General features: G+C 38.9%; 1 protein-coding gene across 1 annotated transcript in view; it reads left to right on the forward strand.

Annotated features, from left to right (window-relative positions):
- si:dkey-49n23.1 (semaphorin-3D) overlaps positions 1 to 20,369 on the forward strand; it is a 51,397-nt gene extending 31,028 nt beyond the window's left edge. Inside the window, exons 4-18 of the mRNA XM_062986174.1 lie at positions 2,283 to 2,345; positions 2,659 to 2,778; positions 3,079 to 3,172; positions 4,192 to 4,320; positions 4,658 to 4,800; positions 6,013 to 6,127; positions 6,760 to 6,829; positions 8,212 to 8,356; positions 9,035 to 9,257; positions 11,242 to 11,330; positions 12,412 to 12,447; positions 13,340 to 13,497; positions 14,614 to 14,678; positions 14,856 to 14,989; positions 17,087 to 20,369. Of these exons, the coding sequence (XP_062842244.1) occupies positions 2,283 to 2,345; positions 2,659 to 2,778; positions 3,079 to 3,172; positions 4,192 to 4,320; positions 4,658 to 4,800; positions 6,013 to 6,127; positions 6,760 to 6,829; positions 8,212 to 8,356; positions 9,035 to 9,257; positions 11,242 to 11,330; positions 12,412 to 12,447; positions 13,340 to 13,497; positions 14,614 to 14,678; positions 14,856 to 14,989; positions 17,087 to 17,482 (1,980 nt within the window). The 3' untranslated portion in view covers positions 17,483 to 20,369. The remainder of the gene's footprint in view (positions 1 to 2,282; positions 2,346 to 2,658; positions 2,779 to 3,078; positions 3,173 to 4,191; positions 4,321 to 4,657; positions 4,801 to 6,012; positions 6,128 to 6,759; positions 6,830 to 8,211; positions 8,357 to 9,034; positions 9,258 to 11,241; positions 11,331 to 12,411; positions 12,448 to 13,339; positions 13,498 to 14,613; positions 14,679 to 14,855; positions 14,990 to 17,086) is intronic.
- Positions 20,370 to 21,017: the final 648 nt, after the last annotated feature.

Here is a 21,017-nt window from a genome sequence, read left to right on the forward strand (position 1 = left end):
GGACTCAAATGCGGAGGTTAAAGTAAATAAAAGTTTATTTATTAACAGAAAAACACAGAACATCACACACAAGACAGAACTCAAAAACAAACATAAGGAACCCCGATGGACTTTAGCTGGGGAATGCAGGCAGCAACAAAAAGAAAAGAAGAAAACTAAAAGACGCTGGGCGCGAACCCCGGCCGCTCGGGTGAGAGCCGGGCGCGTAACCAGCGCGCTGCTGCAGCGGGGGGAAGCAGATGACTTCATGCGCTTAAGGCGCTACAATTATTTTTTGGCTACAATGCCTCGAAATCGCCTCAGGCGCAGTTCGAGGTAACAGACGGCTCCGTTATCAGCCGCAGCTAGAGCCAATCTGTTAAAGCCCACGAAGAGGGTGCAGATTCGAACCGGGTGAGCTGGCAGTACGGCCACGCGCTTGGCGGTGTCGCCACCCAGCGGTTGCAGAATCCCAGACTACATGTTTTACGCTACAAAGCCCCGAAATCGCCTCAGGCGCAGTTCGGGGTAACAGACGGCTCCTTCATCAGCCGCAGCTAGAGCCAATCTGTTAAAGCACACAAAAGGGTGCGGATTCGAACCGGGAAGGCTGGCAGGACAGCCGCGCACTTAGCGGTGTCGCCACCCAGCGGTTGCTGAATCCCAGAATAATTATTTTTAAGCTACCGAAAACCCCGAAATCGCCACTGGCGAAGTTCGGGGGAAACAGAGGGCTCCGTCATCAGCCGCAGCTAGAGCCACTCTGTTATGCAAACTGAGTAAAGCTCCTAGTGCGGATTCGAACCGGGGGTGCTGGCAGATCAACCGAGTGTTCTACCGAGTCGCCACCCACCGGTTGCCGAATACCACAACTAGAATAGCTAGGTAGACATTAGCGGGGAGAGGACCAGCGCCGTGTCACGGGGCTGGCTTCACCCGCTAATGCTAAATGCTAACGGGCAAAATAAAAACAGTACGAGGACTGCACGACATCGCACCACGCTACTTCTAAGAAGGTAAAAGAAAAGCTAATTACCTCAACCTTGCAGTCTACACACCCTGATGACCTAATGCCACCGGGGGTACCTCTAAAACTACAAAAGAAGCGTGGGGGAGCCGTCAGCAGTCCCCACGGACACCGCAGTGCCCAAAACAAAAGGAACAAACAAGACAAAAGGTGCGACACCTGCAGCCAGGCGGCGTACCCTTAAATAAGGGAGCCGCAGCTGCAGGTCGTCCACCCTAACGAGCTGGCCTAGTATTAAAGGCCTAGCTCTGTACTGCTCTGTAAGGCCTGTGACGTCAGGGAAGAGTGGTAAGTCCCACAAACGCCACAGAACCATTACACAGACGTTTGCTTTTTAGTTTTGTGCAGTAGCTAACAATTAATGGAAGAGTAGCTTATTAACTGAATTATGAATAGTTTTGCACAATAACAGGGATAGTCTGGGTCTACAGATGTAACCCAGCATTGTGATGCAGTAGAGTTGGTGCTGCATGGATCCAGACGTCCATGTGGTCCTGTGTAATACAGAATCATAAACATGATTTTCCAAATGTTATTGTAGCCAATTCCTATGTGCTAGCCAAGGCTTCCCAATGATCTGAAAGGGTGTGGTTGAGCATGCAGTTCTCCATACACATAAAGTTATTGATAGTTAGCAGATAGATTGGCTTACATTGCTACATTGCTTGAACTGACATTGAACAAATGCATTACAATACAAATCTAATCAGAAGTAAAAAAGTATGAACGTAGGGTGTTAAAACAGGGTGCATAAATAATGCGGATTTAGTCTTTAAAATGTGACAAACCATTATTTTTCTTTTAAAAAATAGGTTTTCATTATATAAATAAATGTCTAATATGTTGGTTTGAGTTGAGTTACACCTGTTTAATACTCTTTAAACCATTAATTGAGCTTTCATACTTTCTGGATGAAGCATTGTCATCAAGAAAGATCAGAAAAAATTGATCAGGTATTTAGTTAAAATAGTTTTGTATTGATTGTAGTGACTATTCCTCTTAAGGTATGAAGTTGACTTAAAACATACCAGTAAAACACCACCCCCCACAGCATCTGTGCACAGCATCAGTATAGATGTATGTTTTTTTTAAATGCATTTGGTTCTTACTTGTTGTTTGATAATAATTATTATCCAAATAAATTAGACCAGCAAAGCAGAAATGCTCTAACAACACTTCTGATCCTACTGTTTACTGTAGAAACTACACTGCCCTGTACAGACCGTCTGTTTTGTCTAAGCCCTGGGAAAACAGCTTTTGTCTTGTCCATTTTTAGATTCACTGGCCAGCTGGACGGGAACATATTGAGCGGTGCAAGCATGCAGGGAAGAATCTGTCGGTAAGTCATTACAGCTTTAAAAGGCTAAGGAAGTTCAAGTTCTTTTTCAGTACCAGCTGCTGTATATAGACCAGACATTCTCCCACACTGATACAAGCAACACATTAAAGGTTTTATTGATTAATCTACAGTATAATCTATTTAATCATTTATAAGGAGGTATGTTCACTGTCTCTTGTCATGAATATTTCCCATTTGAAACATCAGAGAGTCTATTGTGTGTTGATTTAGAGCTGTTTTACACCCCCCACATTCACCTCATTCAACTACCTCTCATCAGGCTTTAATCTGGTATGATGTTGTACCTTCACAGACTGACTGTGCCAACTTCGTGAGGCTCCTTCAGCCCGTCAACAAAACTCATGTGTATGCATGCGGAACCGGAGCGTACCACCCTCAGTGTACGTTCATTGATCTGAGCCACAATGCTGAGGTGAGAATGTCTCTCTTCTTTCGGATGAGCTGATATTTTTTGTCAGCCCTGTCATTGTTTATATTGCTCTTTCTACTGCCTTTTATAGCTACCGGCCGTTTTATATCATTTCTCCTTTTATGGTTTGTTACGGACCCACAGGTGGCATGAATCAGACAAAACGACATTTAACCATGCTACTTTGTCAATATAAACACCACGGGGGTGAATAACACCCTTGGTCACGCACCAAGTCCAGGCTAACAATGAAGACATTATATAAAACAGGTTAAGAGGGTGACATGGTTTTCTGTCTCCTAGGAACCTGCATTTAGACTTCCAAGCAATGCTGTTGAGTCCGGGAGAGGGAAATGTCCCTTCAGTCCACATGAGCCATTCACCGCTCGACTCAGTGGTGAGTATATCCAAGTGAAGGATTTTCAAAAGATCTGCAGTAGGAAAAACTGATGATCTTAGTCAACCACTAAAAAGCTCTTTATGTAAGCACCTAGTTGATTAGGAAAATAATGCTTAAATGTAACAAATTAATTTCTTTTTGTGAGTTGTGATTTAAAAAGGCAAAAAGTCATTTAATTTATTTATTACAGTATAATATGTGAGCTGTCTATTATTCTGGCCCACCATTGTTGGGTTCCAGGTTTGAATCTCAGTGGGTCTATGGGCCGGCTGGGCATCTACATATCTACACATCTAGAGCCCTCTGTCCGAGGGATAAAATGGGGGTGTAGGGGTGTTGGCCAAAGCCTAGTTGGTAACCGGACCGGGATAAAGTGGTTGTTGGAAATTTGTGAGGCACTTTGGCCTGTTTAGCTCATACTCCAATTAATAATAAAAAAGCATCTGCTGGCCTGCAGTAGACATTAAGCACTCTCACACAAGACTTCTTAGTTTCACCTTCAAAAACACAAATTTATTTAGACTTTTCTCTCAAACCTATGTGACCCACTTGAGAAAACACATATAAATGCCAATTGCTTATTAAATCCCCCCGTCTGTATGATGTCATTGATATAAGAAACAGTACAACTCGGAGAACTGTCTTTATCTGGTTTTATTGTTTCCTATAATTACATTGATAACTGACGTGATTAAAAACGGCCTTGTTGTTAATATCTTGTTATTCTTTGGTCAGGAAATGAAAGTTAACTGCGCAATTCATAATTCTTGCTTTTTTACAACTACATAACCACAGACTCTCTGGTGACCATAATACATAAACCATATGCTTCTAAATTAAATACCACTGCATGGTCTACAGACTTCTGTTATTATCACTGAATTATGCATACAAGGACAATCTGGAATCAACCCAGATTCATAACTGGTCACGGTATTAAACATGCACTGAATATCTGAATACACGTTTGTAATGAAACTTATTGATGTAATGTCTCACTCACTTTTTTTGGATAGATGGAGATCTGTACGCTGGAACATCAGTGGACTTCATGGGAAACAATGCAGCCATATTTCGCACCTCTGTCCACACAAGCAGTCAGCATTACATCCGTACTGAGGCTTACCACGACCACTGGCTTAATGGTGAGGATTCCTAAAAGTAACTATATAAGGTTATATGTGTTTTTTACTGGTACTGTGCACAACCTGTCAGTCAGCCTGCAATCCATCCATCACTAAAGAGAGACCACCACAGACAACATTAATATTTCTATTTGATGCTTTGGTTTCATCTCAGAAACATGCATAGGGATGTATTCAAGCTTTGTGGGCAGTATTTCTGGGTGGCACTGGATCCATTACAACTCAGATTTAGATACATCTGTTACTAGTAAAGATAAATAAAGAATCTTGAGACTTTTAATGCAGCATTAAGGGTGGTTTTGTTTTCATAATCTTTATGATGTTATTTCTTCCCCAGAGCCGGAGTTTGTGGGCTCCTTCTCCATCCCCGACACACACAGTGTAGATGATGACAAGATCTACTTTTTCTTTAAAGAAACAGCTGTGGAGTCTAATCAGCTGGACAAGCGCATCTACAGCCGAGTGGCCAGAGTCTGTAAGGTAAGGCGGCTGACATTGATTGTTAGTGGAGAACAAAAACAAAAGGCTAACTAGAAAATCACAGGTTGATAAAATGAAGCTTTTGAGGACTTCAGTGAAAACTGGGCATGAACAGTGTGTACAGTATAAGGCTTGTAATTTAATTCCTATAATGCACATGCTGGTAATTTGGTGTGAAGAAATGGAAAAGGTTTGTTTGTTTAAAAGCATATAGAAGTGCATTTTAGTCTTTACTGTTAAATAGTGTATTGTAATATATAATGTGTGTTTTTAATATCGTTATGTTATAATTTCCCTTTCCACAAACACTGGATTTACCTGCTGTCATAATGGATAATAGCTAATTCGTGGCCACTACAGCAACCCAGTTTTAAATAAAAGGTTCTTTAACCAGTTCTTTGAAACTATATTAAGTGAAACTGTGTGGCCTCTTTACTGGCATGAAGTTACAACTGAAGCACCTTTTGTTTTTGCCTGGTGAAAAACAAAAGGCTGCATTCCAAACCACGTACATTTACATTTTTCGGCATTTTGACCAACGCTTTTATCCAAAGCGACTTGAGGGTTAATGGGCCCAACAGTGCCAACTTGGCAGTAGTGGGGCTTAAACCAGCAACCTTTCAATTACTAGTCTAGTACCTTAACCACTAGGTTACACCTGCCCCTGTAGTACTACTGTAAGTAATAGTTGCACATTGTGTATCACAGGTGTATGAGGTTTGGGATGCATCTAATCTGCAAAAATTTAAGCAGGTAGATTTTAGTAAACACTGTAAATGTAAATGAATTCTGACATTTGGCTGCTATCAGACAAGTTGCTGATAATATAAACCTGGAAATTAATGTAGGCTTGTAGCATTTTAGACATGAAACTGGGTAAAGTTATGTTTGGTAAAACTTTAAAAGACACTGTGATGTTATATTGCTGTTGGCTTATAAGATTTAAAGAAAATACTTAAACTAGTTCCAGATGTTAAAAATACCAAAGGAATTGTTAATCATCTAATGTGTGGTTTATGACATTTTCATCCGGTGAAAAATCACCTCTGAAAGCAAGTAGCTACAGCAACAGAATGTGATGAATGAGATTACCCAGCTCGATCATTATCGCCAGCATCCATTAAAAATCTGTTCACACTAAAGGAAAGCATTTCACACTTCTCTTAATAAATCATATGAGGTGTCATTCGATATTGTTCATGTGTTTGTCAGAATGACATTGGCGGGAAGAGGAGTCTGATTAATCGCTGGAGTACCTTTCTGAAGGCCAGACTGATCTGCTCAGTACCAGGGCCCGGAGGCATGGACACACACTTTGATGAGCTAGGTATGCACACATACTTCATTTATTTAAGTTTTATGAGACAACACTCAGGACTTCATTTTCAGAGACAGAGAAATACAAACATGAAAGCTAAATAAAGAGATTTAAAGTCCTCTGAAGTTTAATGTAGGTGTGTGAGGTGCTGTATTGATTTAGGTTAGAATAAAGCTGAGTTTTATTGAGCACAGATGACTGCAGTAGTTAAGTATTAACAGGAATGGAGAGACAGATTTTGGACTGACTTACTTTCTAAACTCAGCTGAAGGGGGATCTTAAGGATTTGCGGCTCTCACAGAGGGTGTGAAATTTGGGATTTAAACATGAAGGCCACCTCCTTAATAGAACCCTGGAGTTCTTTTTAGTCTTTTATTTATAAGGATTTATGCCAGTTGAGAAATTATATGAATATTGCACATTTATATTATTCTTGAAGCTAACATTTTACTATTTAATTATAAAATAGTATTTTTTATCCATAATCTATTTTCACATGTATTAATTCTGACAAAAATTATCTTTTTTTAAAATACATTTAAAAAACAAAATTGAGTAGATTTTTTTATGTCACCTATAATTAAATATTCAATTACATTTGCTTTCCTGTAAAATGTTTTAATCTACATTTGTTCATGTAGAGGATGTTTTCTTGTTGGAGACAAAAGACCCACAGAATCCAGTCATCTACGGAGTCTTTTCAACGTCCAGGTAAGACTCAACCCCCTAAAACTTATTTTTATTATAACTCTTTATCTTGAGCGACTGAAAGATCCAGGCACAGTTTTACTGTTCTATACTACACCGCAAGTATGAAGTAAATGAGCTGTTGCTGCATTTTGTTCTGGCCTACTCGCATTTATTCATAAAATGTTCCTTTTTTTTGTTTGTTTTGTTTTATTTTTTCCTGCCTGGTGTCAAAAGTTGTAAACAAAATCATCAGCACTAATTACAAGCTGGACTGTTTTGGGACTGTTTATAGCATCATCCAGCCAAATCTCCAACACTGACACATTTATGTTTTATATTCCTTTGGTTTGGAATATTGCAAAGCGCTGGTAGCTGGCTTCTTAAATAGACTTAAGCTAGTACAGAATGCTGCAGCTCCTGGTTTGGTTCTTTAATCTGAAAAAGAAAGTCTGATCATATTACCCTGATTGTATTCACTTTACTCTGACTTCCTGGTAAATGCTGTATTGACTACAAAGTTCTGCTAATGGCCTTTAAAGCCCTTAATGGTTTAGCTCCTGCATATCTGCATAGCTGATCTAAAGCCATACAGCCCAAATGACTTCATTTAGCCAATTCAGGACTTCTCTTAATCTCCAGGGTCGATTGCAGGTTATCTGATGGATTACAAGCTTAATAATTAGCTTTCGTTTTAAATTGAAAACACAATTGTTTATTATATAGCACTGTAAATGGATAATAATTTGAAAATAGTAATTAAAAAAAGATGTAAATAGAAATACAAAACTTATGGCTTGCTGACTTTTGAAGAAATTTGGTTATTTTAAAACTAATGATCTTCCTCTTGTAGTCATTTAAAATATTGTTGTATTTATTATCTTTTTTAAGATCCATAAAACTGTATCATCTGAATATCAGTCTAAAAACAGTCAAACAAAGAACATCTTAAAGCAATAATTACATTAATAATTATTTATGATTAAACCTGAATGTAATAAAATGCATTAATTATAAATGCTAACTAAAACGTTTGAATATCACCAATAAATCTAATTTCACGTTGGTGAAAATCCCTAAAAACCGCAGCACAAAACTTCAAAGTGTGTTTAAAAATGTTCTCACAGATTTACAGCAGCTGTACCACAGATACTTGGATTTATGTAATGTTATTAAGTCTTTTTGTCTCCTCATCTGACATCAGTGGTCCTACGCCCTTAAAAGCAACAATCTGGGTGCAAAAGTCTTCTCTCGACTCTTTCAGAACAATCTGTCGTGGTTCCTCAGGAGATGGCAAGGTTCACAGGCCATTCAGTATGGGTCAGAGGTGATTAGGCTCAAGGGCCTGTTATTCTAACTCAGCAGCAGGCCAAAATTCACTTCCTCTTCTTTTCTTCTTTTAAAAGCTCGGTCTTCAGAGGCTCGGCCGTCTGCATCTACTCTATGGCGTCCATCCGAGCCGCCTTTAATGGGCCCTTCGCCCACAAAGAGGGTCCAGACTACCGCTGGGTAGAGTATAAAGGGAGAATCCCGTATCCACGGCCTGGGACAGTGAGTATGTGTGTGTGAACCGGGGTGTAGGCTAAAGTAGCGGCTGACTAATTGGAGCCATAACAATGAAAACAAATGTGGGTTGATGGTTAATGTCTAACCACAAGTGTTCAGTGAATAAGTAATATTTTCTCAAAGATTATGATGCACTCATTTCCCATCAAATCAGATCGAATGAGGTCCATTTTAAACAACATCTTAAGCTTAGAATTACATCATCATTCATTATAACAGCCTAAGCCAGAAGTGATTTATAAAAGAAAGCATTTTTAATGAGAACTATTCATAATTCTACTGTCCTTCACTACTAACTACTTCACTCTCCCCTCAGAGATAATAAAAACTATTAAATGTTTGAAAATATAATAAATGAAGTATTAAGTCACAAATATATAAAGTATTAAAATATGTATATAAAAAATAGTCATCATTGACCATTGAAACCGACTGAAACCCACTATGAAATATTGCAGTATTACTACTTCACCCTATTATTTTTGCACTTAACACTATCCTGTCTGTATCGCTCCAATGTGCTCGTCTGACATAAAACAAAAGCTCTCTAGAACTCTCTAGAACCCCCTGTCCAAATTAGTTCCTTATTCACTCTCTAATTACTCTTGCTTTAATTCAGCTCTCCTAAAACAAGCTAATTTCACTACTGTCGTGTTCCTACAGTGCCCAAGCGAGACGTACGACGCACTGCACAAGTCCACCCGCGACTTTCCTGACGATTTGGTCAGCTTCATGAGAGGCCACCAGCTGATGTGGGAGCCAGTGGTGCCAATCCACCGCCGGCCGCTGTTTATGCAGATCAACGTTTCTTACAGGCTGAAGAAGGTGGTGGTGGATAGAGTGGAGGCGGAGGACGGCCAGTACAACGTGCTGCACCTGGGTACAGGTATGTCGGACAAGTGGTCTTATGAGCTTAACTTGGACCACCTTGGATTTCTCAGATGTTCTTTGAAGTTGAGGAAAAAGCAAAAGCTTACAGATCTGTCTGTTTTTTCTAGCACCACTGATAGTGTGTGGGATCCACTATAATTTACCAAGTCAAAGAATGACATTTGAAGGCAGTTTTAAACATTCCAAGCTACATTTATTTAGAAATGTTTGAATCTTTAAATTAAGCATTTTAGACACTTTTTTCTTAATTAATTTTAGCACTTTAAATAAGGCACCATGCACCATTTTATCTAAACACTTATCTAAAACACTTTGGCCTACATAAACAAACCCATAAAAGCTTAAGTAAATATAAAAATCTTTACTGCTGTACATTAGAGCAGCTGTGGAGCTCTTCTCCTTCGTTTTAAAGCCTTTTCATGAAATAAAAAACATGTTAAATGTATAAGTTGGGTATCATATTTATAGATATAGAACATTTATAGTATAGAACATATCATATTTTACCTTCTATCTTCTTAAACAAGCATGTTTGCTTTTAAAGCAGTCAGCCACAAATAACATACTCCATACTTAGTCTAGTATTGGTGACCAGTTGTGTATTCCAATCTTTAATAGAACAATAGTAGTCTGTGTCCACATTTGTTCATGACCTTGGCTTCATTGCTGTGAAACTTGGCCGACATTCTGGAAGCAAGACTTCTATTTTTGGAATTTAAACGTGTCAGTGATCTGTGCATACGTATTTCTTATGCTATTATAAACTTTTTCCGGTGTATATAAGTTGTTGGACTGTTGAATAAACACCACTTCTTGCCGCACTGCGATGTGCCAGGTGACATTTTTTACTCACTTACGTAAAACGCTACCGCTTTGTACGAGTCTGTGAACCCTGCCATGTGTAAGTGAATCATTTAGGGTAAGTACAGACTCTTAATGCCTTTGTGTGCAGAGGACATTCTTCCTTCCTAACCCATCCTACAGCTGGTAATCAGACAAGTGTAACAGCTGTTAGCCATCCGGGAGTCGGGGTAATCCGCATTTGAGCTCCTCGTCTTACTTATTAGGTGCATTTACTTCTGCTGTGTCAAGGGATGACGGGGTAATCACAGTGTGGGAAGCGTTTAAAAACAGTAATAGAAGCCTAAGGAGAATAAAAGGTCAAAGTTCAGGATTATTACTGAAATTTGAGGCGGGTAGATAAATTGAAATAAATGCTGGATGCTACAGGTGAATCAGGCCTTACATTGCACTATAAAAAATAAATCGTCAAGAGACAGATTCAGGTCTCAAGTCTGGAATGCACTGAGATAATTATTTGCTGATTTTATGTTATGTTAACTGCTGAGTGATAGTTAGCCTATGAACCCAGGCCATGTCTGGATTACATTTTTGGTAAGTAAGTAATAAAATACAGGTTTGCTTTAAAACTCTTTGCTGTAAATTGTGAGTAGTCATAGTTTAAAAGACTTACATTACATTAACACTATTTTAAAAGGTAAAAGTATTTGAATGTTATGGACTGGTGACCTGTCCGGGGTGTTTCCTACCTTGGTGTTACCCACCGTGACCCTAAGTAGGATAAAAGCAGTTGTAAATGAATGAATGAATAAATGAATGAATTTGAATTATTAAAAACTAAATTTAAATTACTTTAATGGCCCATTCCCATTGACTTAAAACGTTGCTACAGTTACTTACAAGATGTTACTGTTTAGACTCTTTATTTGTAGCCTAAAACATCCAGCATTACAAATTACATTTTGTCTTTGTGGTATATAACTTTTTTAAGTTATTTTTTATGTTTTGTTTTTTTTAAGTTATTGTGGTTTTGAATGCAGAAGAAACCCCAGAATATTCAGTTTTATTTTCTGCTTATTAAAAATTGCTTTTTTAAAATGACATACCATAAGACTTTAATTTTTTTGTACTTCTTAGAGCATCTATCCAGCTTGTTAATAACCATTATTTGTTTGTAGATGATGGCAAGATTCTAAAGGTGGTGTCCATCCCCAAGGAGAACTGGGAAACTGAGGAAATCATACTTGAAGAGCTCAGTGTCTTTCAGGTAATTCAGCAATCCATATGTTGACCTGCCATCTGATCTTTGGCCGGGTGATTTCTGTGGTCAAATCTTTCCTGAACCGATATAAAAAAGATCTTCCGCATAGTTCCTAGGGTTTCCTGCCTGCCTGACTTAACCCAGGCAAAGGGAGGAAGAAACAAATAAGTAGGCAGCAACAAACGAGCAGAGAGGATCATCTTTGTTTACTTAAAGAAAGAAAAGTCAAGATCATCCATTTAAGGATTTAGACAGCAAGAAAGACCTTCAGGGACACAACAGGAGGAACTAAACTAAACTAATATTTCAGGCTTCAGGGTTTAATGGAAGGTGCCAAGGAAACGTCAGGTAAAATAAATAAGTTGCAGACTTCACAAAAAATGCTTTTAGAAAATTAAAGCAGCAAAATAATGTCTAAGATTATGATTATTATTTTTAATCACGTTCACCATTATTTATCAGTTGAGGATGTTTGGGTGGCACAGCCTTAAGTTCTCTTCATTTTAATGGTTAGCATAAATAGACTTTAATTAAATAAATAAACAAAGCATCATTCAATTAAGTAAGTAAATGTGTGTAAGGCCCAAACAGAAATTTCTATTAGATTCTGTTTAAACACACACATGGGCACACACACATTTCAGCCACTTCACCTGCAGTTTAAATGTAGTCAGTTTAATTTGCTTTATCTAATCCACCGGTCAGCTGAATGCTATTAACTCACCAGATTAGCAATGTAAAGAATTACTCAGCATTTTACAGCCATAGCAAAAATGTAGGTGTCTCAGTGCTATGGCTCCTGGCAATTAAGATGTGATACAAACAGATCAGACACAAATTCCTCTCTGAGCCATTTGTAAAAGAGAGAGTTGTTTTAAGAGTCAAGGCCCATTTGCTGGCAGCGTTATGGAGAATAAATGAAGCAATGAGCCGGAAAAGCCTGCAACTTAAAGAAGAGCCCAATATACCACTTGTTCAGTTCCAACAATGCGTGTCCCCCCCTCTTAACAACTCCCTGATTCAGGAGATGATTTATGTAGGCAATTTAATCTATGTTGACAATTTGTTTTCTTTTTTTGTCTCCTAGAGTCCAATCCTGAGCATGGAGCTGTCCACCAAACGGGTATGTAGTGATGGATTGTGCGTGTTTATTTAATGTTGTGTTTATTTAATCAGATAAAAAGAAAGCTCACTCTGATTGATTGAAGTATGGTTTTTATTTAATCTATAACGCTGCATCCTTTAACATGAATAAACCTTAAAAATCTGATCTATGGTGATGAATAGGCATTGTGTATATTATAAATGTTCATGACTCCTGATACAATGACGATGCATGCTGGTATATACAGAAAACCTAAAAAAAATAAGTGAAGAAAAATAAAGAGAGTGTACCTGTTCTTCCTAATCGAGACATAATATAATAGTAAGGTTGCAGTGCATAAAACCCTCAGTTTTCAGCGGTACAAAAACTATGCTTGGGTGGCACAGTGATTTATTATGCTTGCCCACCACCACTGATATCTGGTTTTGAACATAAGCAGTGTATTTTACATGGGATGACTTAGACTTGGTGATGGATTGGCGCCCTGTCCAGGGTGTTCTTGCCTTACGTTCAGTGTTTCATGGTGGGACTGGACTTGCCATGACCCTAAACAGGATAAAGCGGTTAATGAAAAAACACAGCCATGAGTCTACAAGTTCTAGACAGTTGTGCAAGGCATTTGTCGTGTACACCAGGAGAACAATACTGGCATAGTACCCTTACAATGATTGTTTAAACTGTTTTATAATCATCAGATCTCCACCTTGCTAAATAATTATACAATATTTCTGATTGATATATTCAGAAGGATAAAACAACTTTGATTAACTTTCCCACAAATGTGGATTAAAAATTTGCACTTAACTAAAGGGATTCAGCTCAGTTCAATGCCAAGAAGAGATTGAATTATTAAATAATGAAAAGATCCAATACAGTATAATACCTAAACATTTATTTTTTCCTTTTTTAGCAAGCCTTGTTTGTGAGCAGTGCTGATGCAGTGGCTCGGTTGCCACTTCAGCGATGTGAACTCTATGGAAAAGCCTGTGCCGACTGCTGCCTGGCACGAGATCCCTACTGCGCCTGGGACGGTGCCACCTGCAGCAGCTATTTCTCCACTAACAAGAGGTAAGCTGTACAAGCTGTAAAAGTCTGATTTAATCGTATGTCAGACATACAGTTATAGACCCTAATGCGCACTGACCTGGTGCAGTATGTTGTGTCATCATACTGAACACGTTGCTCATTTAGACTCCTTTGAAGCATTTGTTCATGACTGTTTTAAAGAGTGAAATTCTGCCCGAGGCGGGCATACCTGTGTCTCGTTTTGAATATCTCTTGTTTATGTGCGACTGTTTACTGTAAAGCGAGCACGGAAAGCAGTCTGTTTGTTTATGAGGGGTGTAAAAATTTACCCCTGTTTTATAGGGATATGATGCTCTAGGCAGAGCAGTAATGAAGTCTGCTAACCCAATAAAGCAAAATGGCTCTTCTATGCCAGCTGCCTGGGGGGCCTAGCTTTATGTAAACAATGTGAAAATGGGAGTAAATCTGCCCTCGGTTGCTATGTGCTAGTGAAGGTTTACATTCTGTTTAGTATAAAGACTGATAAAGAGTCGGGTTTCTTCTTGCACTGGTGTTGTTTTACATAACAGTTAAACCAGTCAGTTCCACTGCTTGATAAAAATGTGTAGAAATGATTTATTGTAACGACTATGGATTTTATGGATTAAGAAATAATCCATAGCCTCAGCACGTATCGGGAACCACGCTACAGTCTTTATATTGTTTTGCTGCTTGTGCCACCACAACAACTAGACAATAGAAGTCACTGTTGCAGCAGCCAGTTGTGTGTGTTGAGGATGGCACTACCAAGTGGCAACCTGAGGCAGATGTAGCTCAGCGGCTAAGGCACTGGACTAGTAATTGAAAGGTCGCTGGTTCAAGCCCCACATCTGCCAGATTGCCATTCGCAACATATACAGTCACAGTGGTGAGTCACTTTGGAAAATAGTGTCTGCTAAATGCCAGAAATATATACATAAAGTGGCAAACCCATCTCCCCCACATTTAGCTATGTTAAGCTGTGATTCTCTGAAGCAATGCTAATAGAAAACCATCAGATAATACTGGTTGGTTATTTATAGTAATGATGGTAGTGAATGTGTAAAAAATACTAATTCAATGTCTTTAAGATTGTAGAAAACTAAAAACTTATCTGACAGACTAACTTGCTCTGCACAGGCGCTCACGCAGACAGGATGTGCGTTACGGAGACCCCTGGAGCCAGTGTCAAGATCTGGCAGACGGTAATAACCCTAAATTTCTCCTCGGAGTACAACTGTCACCACACAGAAAATGACTTTGGCATGTTTATTTCTTTCATGAAAATTAGTCTTCAAATCTTTGATTAGGTCATTAAGACTGAACTGTTGAATTCTTTAATGACCCCCCTCATCGCTGACTGGATATCAAATTCATTTCAGGACCTGATGACACCGAGCTGAAAGTGGTTTATGGAGTAGAGAACAACTCAACTTTTTTGGAGTGCGCTCCTCGATCTCCTCTGGCAGCTGTTAAATGGTCCGTGCAGCCGAGCCACAGTCAGAGTACAAGAGAGGTCAGAACGAACACACAGACGTCAACACAATATATGATTTCAGTACCGCACTGATACCAATATACAGGTTTTTATTAACAAAAATAAATCAACTAGGGCGCTCGGGTGAAGCAGCGATAAATTACGCTTACCCAATAGCACTGGGATCAAGGATAATGCAGCTGATAAAAGTGAAATAAAATGAAAGTACTAAAGGGTTTTATAGAGGGTTTTTAAGATGCAATACACTGTAAAACAATATTGCTCAGTAAGCTTGAATTGGAACATGTACAGTGTATCACAAAAGTGAGTACACCCCTCACATTTCTGCAAATATTTTATTATATCTTTTCATGGGACAACACTATAGAAATAAAACTTGGATATAACTTAGAGTAGTCAGTGTACAACTTGTATAGCAGTGTAGATTTACTGTCTTCTGAAAATAACTCAACACACAGCCATTAATGTCTAAATGGCTGGCAACATAAGTGAGTACACCCCACAGTGAACATGTCCAAATTGAGCCCAAAGTGTCAATATTTTGTGTGACCACCATTATTATCCAGCACTGCCTTAACCCTCCTGGGCATGGAATTCACCAGAGCTGCACAGGTTGCTACTGGAATCCTCTTCCACTCCTCCATGATGACATCACGGAGCTGGTGGATGTTAGACACCTTGAACTCCTCCACCTTCCACTTGAGGATGCGCCACAGGTGCTCAATTGGGTTTAGTCCATCACCTTTACCTTCAGCTTCCTCAGCAAGGCAGTTGTCATCTTGGAGGTTGTGTTTGGGGTCGTTATCCTGTTGGAAAACTGCCATGAGGCCCAGTTTTCAAAGGGAGGGGATCATGCTCTGTTTCAGAATGTCACAGTACATGTTGGAATTCATGTATCCCTCAATGAACTGCAGCTCCCCAGTGCCAGCAACACTCATGCAGCCCAAGACCATGATGCTACCACCACCATGCTTGACTGTAGGCAAGATACAGTTGTCTTGGTACTTCTCACCAGGGCGCGGCCACACATGCTGGACACCATCTGAGCCAAACAAGTTTATCTTGGTCTCGTCAGACCACAGGGCATTCCAGTAATCCATGTTCTTGGACTGCTTGTCTTCAGCAAACTGTTTGCTGGCTTTCTTGTGCGTCAGCTTCCTTCTGGGATGACGACCATGCAGACCGAGTTGATGCAGTGTGTGGCGTATGGTCTGAGCACTGACAGGCTGACCTCCCACGTCTTCAACCTCTGCAGCAATGCTGGCAGCACTCATGTGTCTATTTTTTAAAGCCAACCTCTGGATATGACGCCGAACACGTGGACTCAACTTCTTTGGTCGACCCTGGCGAAGCCTGTTCCGAGTGGAACCTGTCCTGGAAAACCGCTGTATGACCTTGGCCACCATGCTGTAGCTCAGTTTCAGGGTGTTAGCAATCTTCTTATAGCCCAGGCCATCTTTGTGGAGAGCAACAATTTATTTCTCACATCCTCAGTGAGTTCTTTGCCATGAGGTGCCATGTTGAATATCCAGTGGCCAGTATGAGAGAATTGTACCCAAAACACCAAATTTAACAGCCCTGCTCCCCATTTACACCTGGGACCTTGACACATGACACCAGGGAGGGACAACGACACATTTGGGCACAATTTGGACATGTTCACTGTGGGGTGTACTCACTTATGTTGCAGCTATTTAGACATTAATGGCTGTGTGTTGAGTTATTTTCAGAAGACAGTAAATCTACACTGCTATACAAGCTGTACACTGACTACTCTAAGTTATATCCAAGTTTCATGTCTATAGTGTTGTCCCATGAAAAGATATAATAAAATATTTGCAGAAATGTGAGGGGTGTACTCACTTTTGTGATACACTGTATAAGCTTTAAGCTGTAAGTATAAAGTGCTAATAATGTCATAATGTTAAATAAAAGGCCTGTCAGAACAACGTTCCCCCAAAACATTCTGTTCTTTTTCTGATTAAATTGGTTCATCTTAAACCCTCCTGAGTAAATACTGAGAGTAAATATTGAGATGTTACCTTGCTTCACTGCAAACTATCATATATTGCTTGATTTAGAGTGAATCAATAATATGGTGACTTTATTTTCTAGCTGCATCATGGTGAAGATGATATCAGCATCACACAGAGAGGTCTCCTCCTGCAGCGCATCACCTCCTCAGACGCCGGCCTCTACCTGTGCACCTCCCATGAGCACTCATTCTCTCGCACACTGGCTCGATACGAGCTGCAGGTCATTCCCCAGCAGCACGTCACAAACGTCCGCAACACACATCTCACCGAGTCCAAAGTGGGTGGAAACTTCGCCCCGTCATCGCTGAGCTACAAAGACCTGCATCTGATCGGAGTTAGTGGACTGACAGCAGATGAGTACTGCGAACAATTGTGGTACCGGGAGAAACGGAGGCAGCAGAAACTGCGCACGCTAAAGTGGAAGCAGACGGCAGAAAACCGAAAGGCTAGAGTCCGGCGGCAATATGAGCCGTAGCTTCAGGGAACGTATATGAGAGAAAATGACATTTGAGGAAAACTAAAGGACACATGAGTTTATTAATGGGTTGTTCTTGCTGTTTGTGGATCATTCCTCCCCACATCACTAGAGAGCTTTTATTTCAAAACATATGATACATATTTAATAAGAGTACTCAGAATAGCAACAGATATGGTGGAACTAATTTTTCATGCATAACAGCCAGAGATGCTTATAAACCATTCGGCTTCCTGTATAGTTGATATGAAACTTAAAAACAGGAAATGATTTATCTTAACACCTACACTTCATGGACAAAAGAATTGGGACACCACTCCTTATTACGTTTAGATATTCACAACACACACATTCCTATCCAATGTGTGAAGTAAATTATGTAAAATAAATTATATCCCTCCAAATATGTGGCAACAGTTTCAGAAAACCATTCCTATTTCTTCTAGTGTGACAAGCAAGCTCAATAAAAACATGGTTTGGTTTGGCAAGTCTGGTGTGGAGAAACTATTCAGAGCCCTGACCATAAGCATGCTAAAAACCACTGGGGTAAAATGTTGATGAAGAGCACGGCCTTCTCGTTTTGAGTTCTTTTGACTGAATAAGCATCTCAAAAAGAAATTGGTGGTGTCATCCTATTAATGCCCATGGTTTTGGAATAGGGTGTTTAGCAAGCTCATTGGAAGGTGTCCAAATAATTTTGGCCATATAGTGTATTTAAAAGAATGCATTCAATGATTTAACAATAAGTGGAAGTTTTTTAGGCCACAGTAAGTCTGATCAGGGAGGGACATACTCAACACAAATACGTTAAATGCAGACGCGTCCAGATTGATTGACTTATTTTTCCTAAGAAAACAAAAACAACAAAAAACAACACTTCGTCCAAACATTTGTATACATCTAAATGAAATCACTTGTGTATTTCCCAAGCACAATCATATATCAGTGTGAAAGGACTCTAACAATACCTCACGCATGGCATGTATTCATCTGAGGAAAATTCTGGACCATAACAGGTGCCTCTGAAGTCGTGTAGACTGGAGGAAGCTCACCACGCCTGCTACACAACTCAGGATGTTCCTTCATCTGTTTCCTTCCCGTCCAGGAACAATCTTCTACATGAACAACCTTAAACAATCCGGACCGTTTTCCTTTCTGTATTGTAGAGAAAACAAGGCAGTTGTTCAATCGATTCCTGTAAGAGCCGAGATGAACATTTAGCATCATGTCATGCTGACGATGGCAACCGAATCCTTATAGCTTACATTCATTTAAGTGCCAAGACGTCTTTTCATCCAGTCATATTGTAACAATCAGACATTGCTGAGTGGTGTTCAGATAGAGACTTTTCGACTCTAAACTGGGCATTTGTGTTGGACAGAACCTCAAAGTGTTAAAGCATCTGGCAGAAATAAGCATGAAATATAGTGGAAATTATTATCAATCCTTTCTGAGTAGTGTCACTCACCATAAAATAGCTTCCAAAGTCATCTGGTTAACAGTGATTTCTCTTCTAAACTTCACAAACCAAATAAAAATCGTGTCTAAAAAATGTGTTAATTAAAAGATAAAAGGATAAAATCAGTGGAAAAAATAATTGGCATGTTTTTTTTGTTTTTTTTTGCACAAATCCCTAATGAATCAAAATAGGTTTGGTCATGGGTACCAGTTTAACTCACACTACAGGATAAGGATTCACAACCTGGTCCTGTGGGCTAGATGCAGAAATAGTCACTTTGCTCCGTATTTGTTGTGTTAAAACGCTCTTAAATCTATCCAGTGTTACAAATTCACTACTGTGATTTTATAGATCTTAAAGGATCAGACAGCTTCATAAGCAAAAAAATAATGTCATGAATGTGTCCTTAATCTTTATGCATTTTTCTACTTTACACTCAGATTTGAGTTGATTTATCAGTTTAAACTAATAAATAATGATCTGTGAATTTTTTGTCTGCCAGTTTACAAACAGGTTTGACTGTGACTCAAGATTTACTATACCTGTACCTCTGCTTTAGGCTAAGTAAAGGTGGAATGGGTCAATCATAGAGGCAGGATTATTATTACACCTGAGTAAGTCAGTTCTGCAGGATAAACAGGGACGTAGTAACTGCTTCCTGCAGCACAGATATGGTTACATTTTACCTGGTTTGGCCAGGATGCACATTTAAGCTTGTGGGCTCAAACGTACATACATTCAGCTCTTCGTCAAGCTGGTGAATAAACACCAGATTCAAGGGGTCTAAATACTTCTCTGAATCTACTGTATAAATGCAAGCACAAGATTATTGTTCACCCAAGCAGATGGTAAATAAAAACAAATGAATAAATGATGTAAATAAATATTTGTCCAAAATAATATACAATAACATTCAATTCAGTTTACATTCCAGTTTAAAATTTGTATAAGCTGTCACTCAAACATTCATTGTACTGTGTACCTGAGTAAGGTGTGCACAACATGACATTTGTCCCACAACATAGACGTGTTACTTCATCATAATCCTAACACTGATCTGATCCAGACTCAGGATGTTTTGAGCTGCTGTACAATAACCGCCTGCTCATTTTCATCTGGTGTTCATTTTCACTATTCTTCTAACCTGTACATCTGGTGTTGCATTGTTATTATTACTATTATTGTTATTATTGTTATTATATAATTGTGGCCAGTCTGCTATATCTGCTAAATGATGTTTTATTATTTACAGTGTTATTTACAGTGTTATGGTTATTTATGGCTTATTTAATCAGCATCGGTTTATACTGAAACAATGTTTGCATGTCTTAATCTGAAATCAGTCAACTGTCAGTTTGTGTACAGTTTCATTAAACATAACTCTGTATAAATAAATACTGTGTCAAATCAATTAAAACGTGTCTAATATTCTGTCTAAAATTCTCTGGGTGAGTATGTAGGTGCCTGACCATGGATTTTTTGGAAATCTTATTCCAAAACCATGTGCATTACTATAGAGTTGGCTTTTGCACTTTGCAGTCCTAACAGCTTGATGTTGGAACAGAAGGCCAGTTCATCCCAAATGTGTTAAATGGGGTTGAGATCAAGGCTAATAGAGTTGGAAAAGCTTTTTTTTTTGCAATTTGTTATATCGTTTTAACTGACTTAATGAAAAATGTTAGATTTCTACCAATATTAATGTAAATAATAATAATATTGGAAATATTACTGTACTAGATGTTCTTTAGTTTGTATATGGTAGTTATTATTGCAGGATTGATTGTAAAACATTGTTAAAACAATCTTATTCACAATTTAATTACCATTAGTAATCTGTGGTTTAAAAAGGATTAGCAGGTTGATGTGGTTTTAGCAAGTGCATGCAGGCTAAAACTTTTTTTACTTGCTTGTAATATTAGATTTGTAGCTTTAGGTCTGAAACTGAAAAGCAGTCTGAGCTCACCAAACATGTCTTGATTCATCATTAGGACAAACTTGAGAGGTGTTTTGGCTGAACTGTTTATTTAAACTATACTTAATATGCATTTATCTAAAGTTCTTTCTATCAAAACCATT

Source organism: Trichomycterus rosablanca, chromosome 24, assembly GCF_030014385.1.
Source record: "Trichomycterus rosablanca isolate fTriRos1 chromosome 24, fTriRos1.hap1, whole genome shotgun sequence".
Taxonomy (NCBI): Eukaryota; Metazoa; Chordata; class Actinopteri; order Siluriformes; family Trichomycteridae; genus Trichomycterus; species Trichomycterus rosablanca.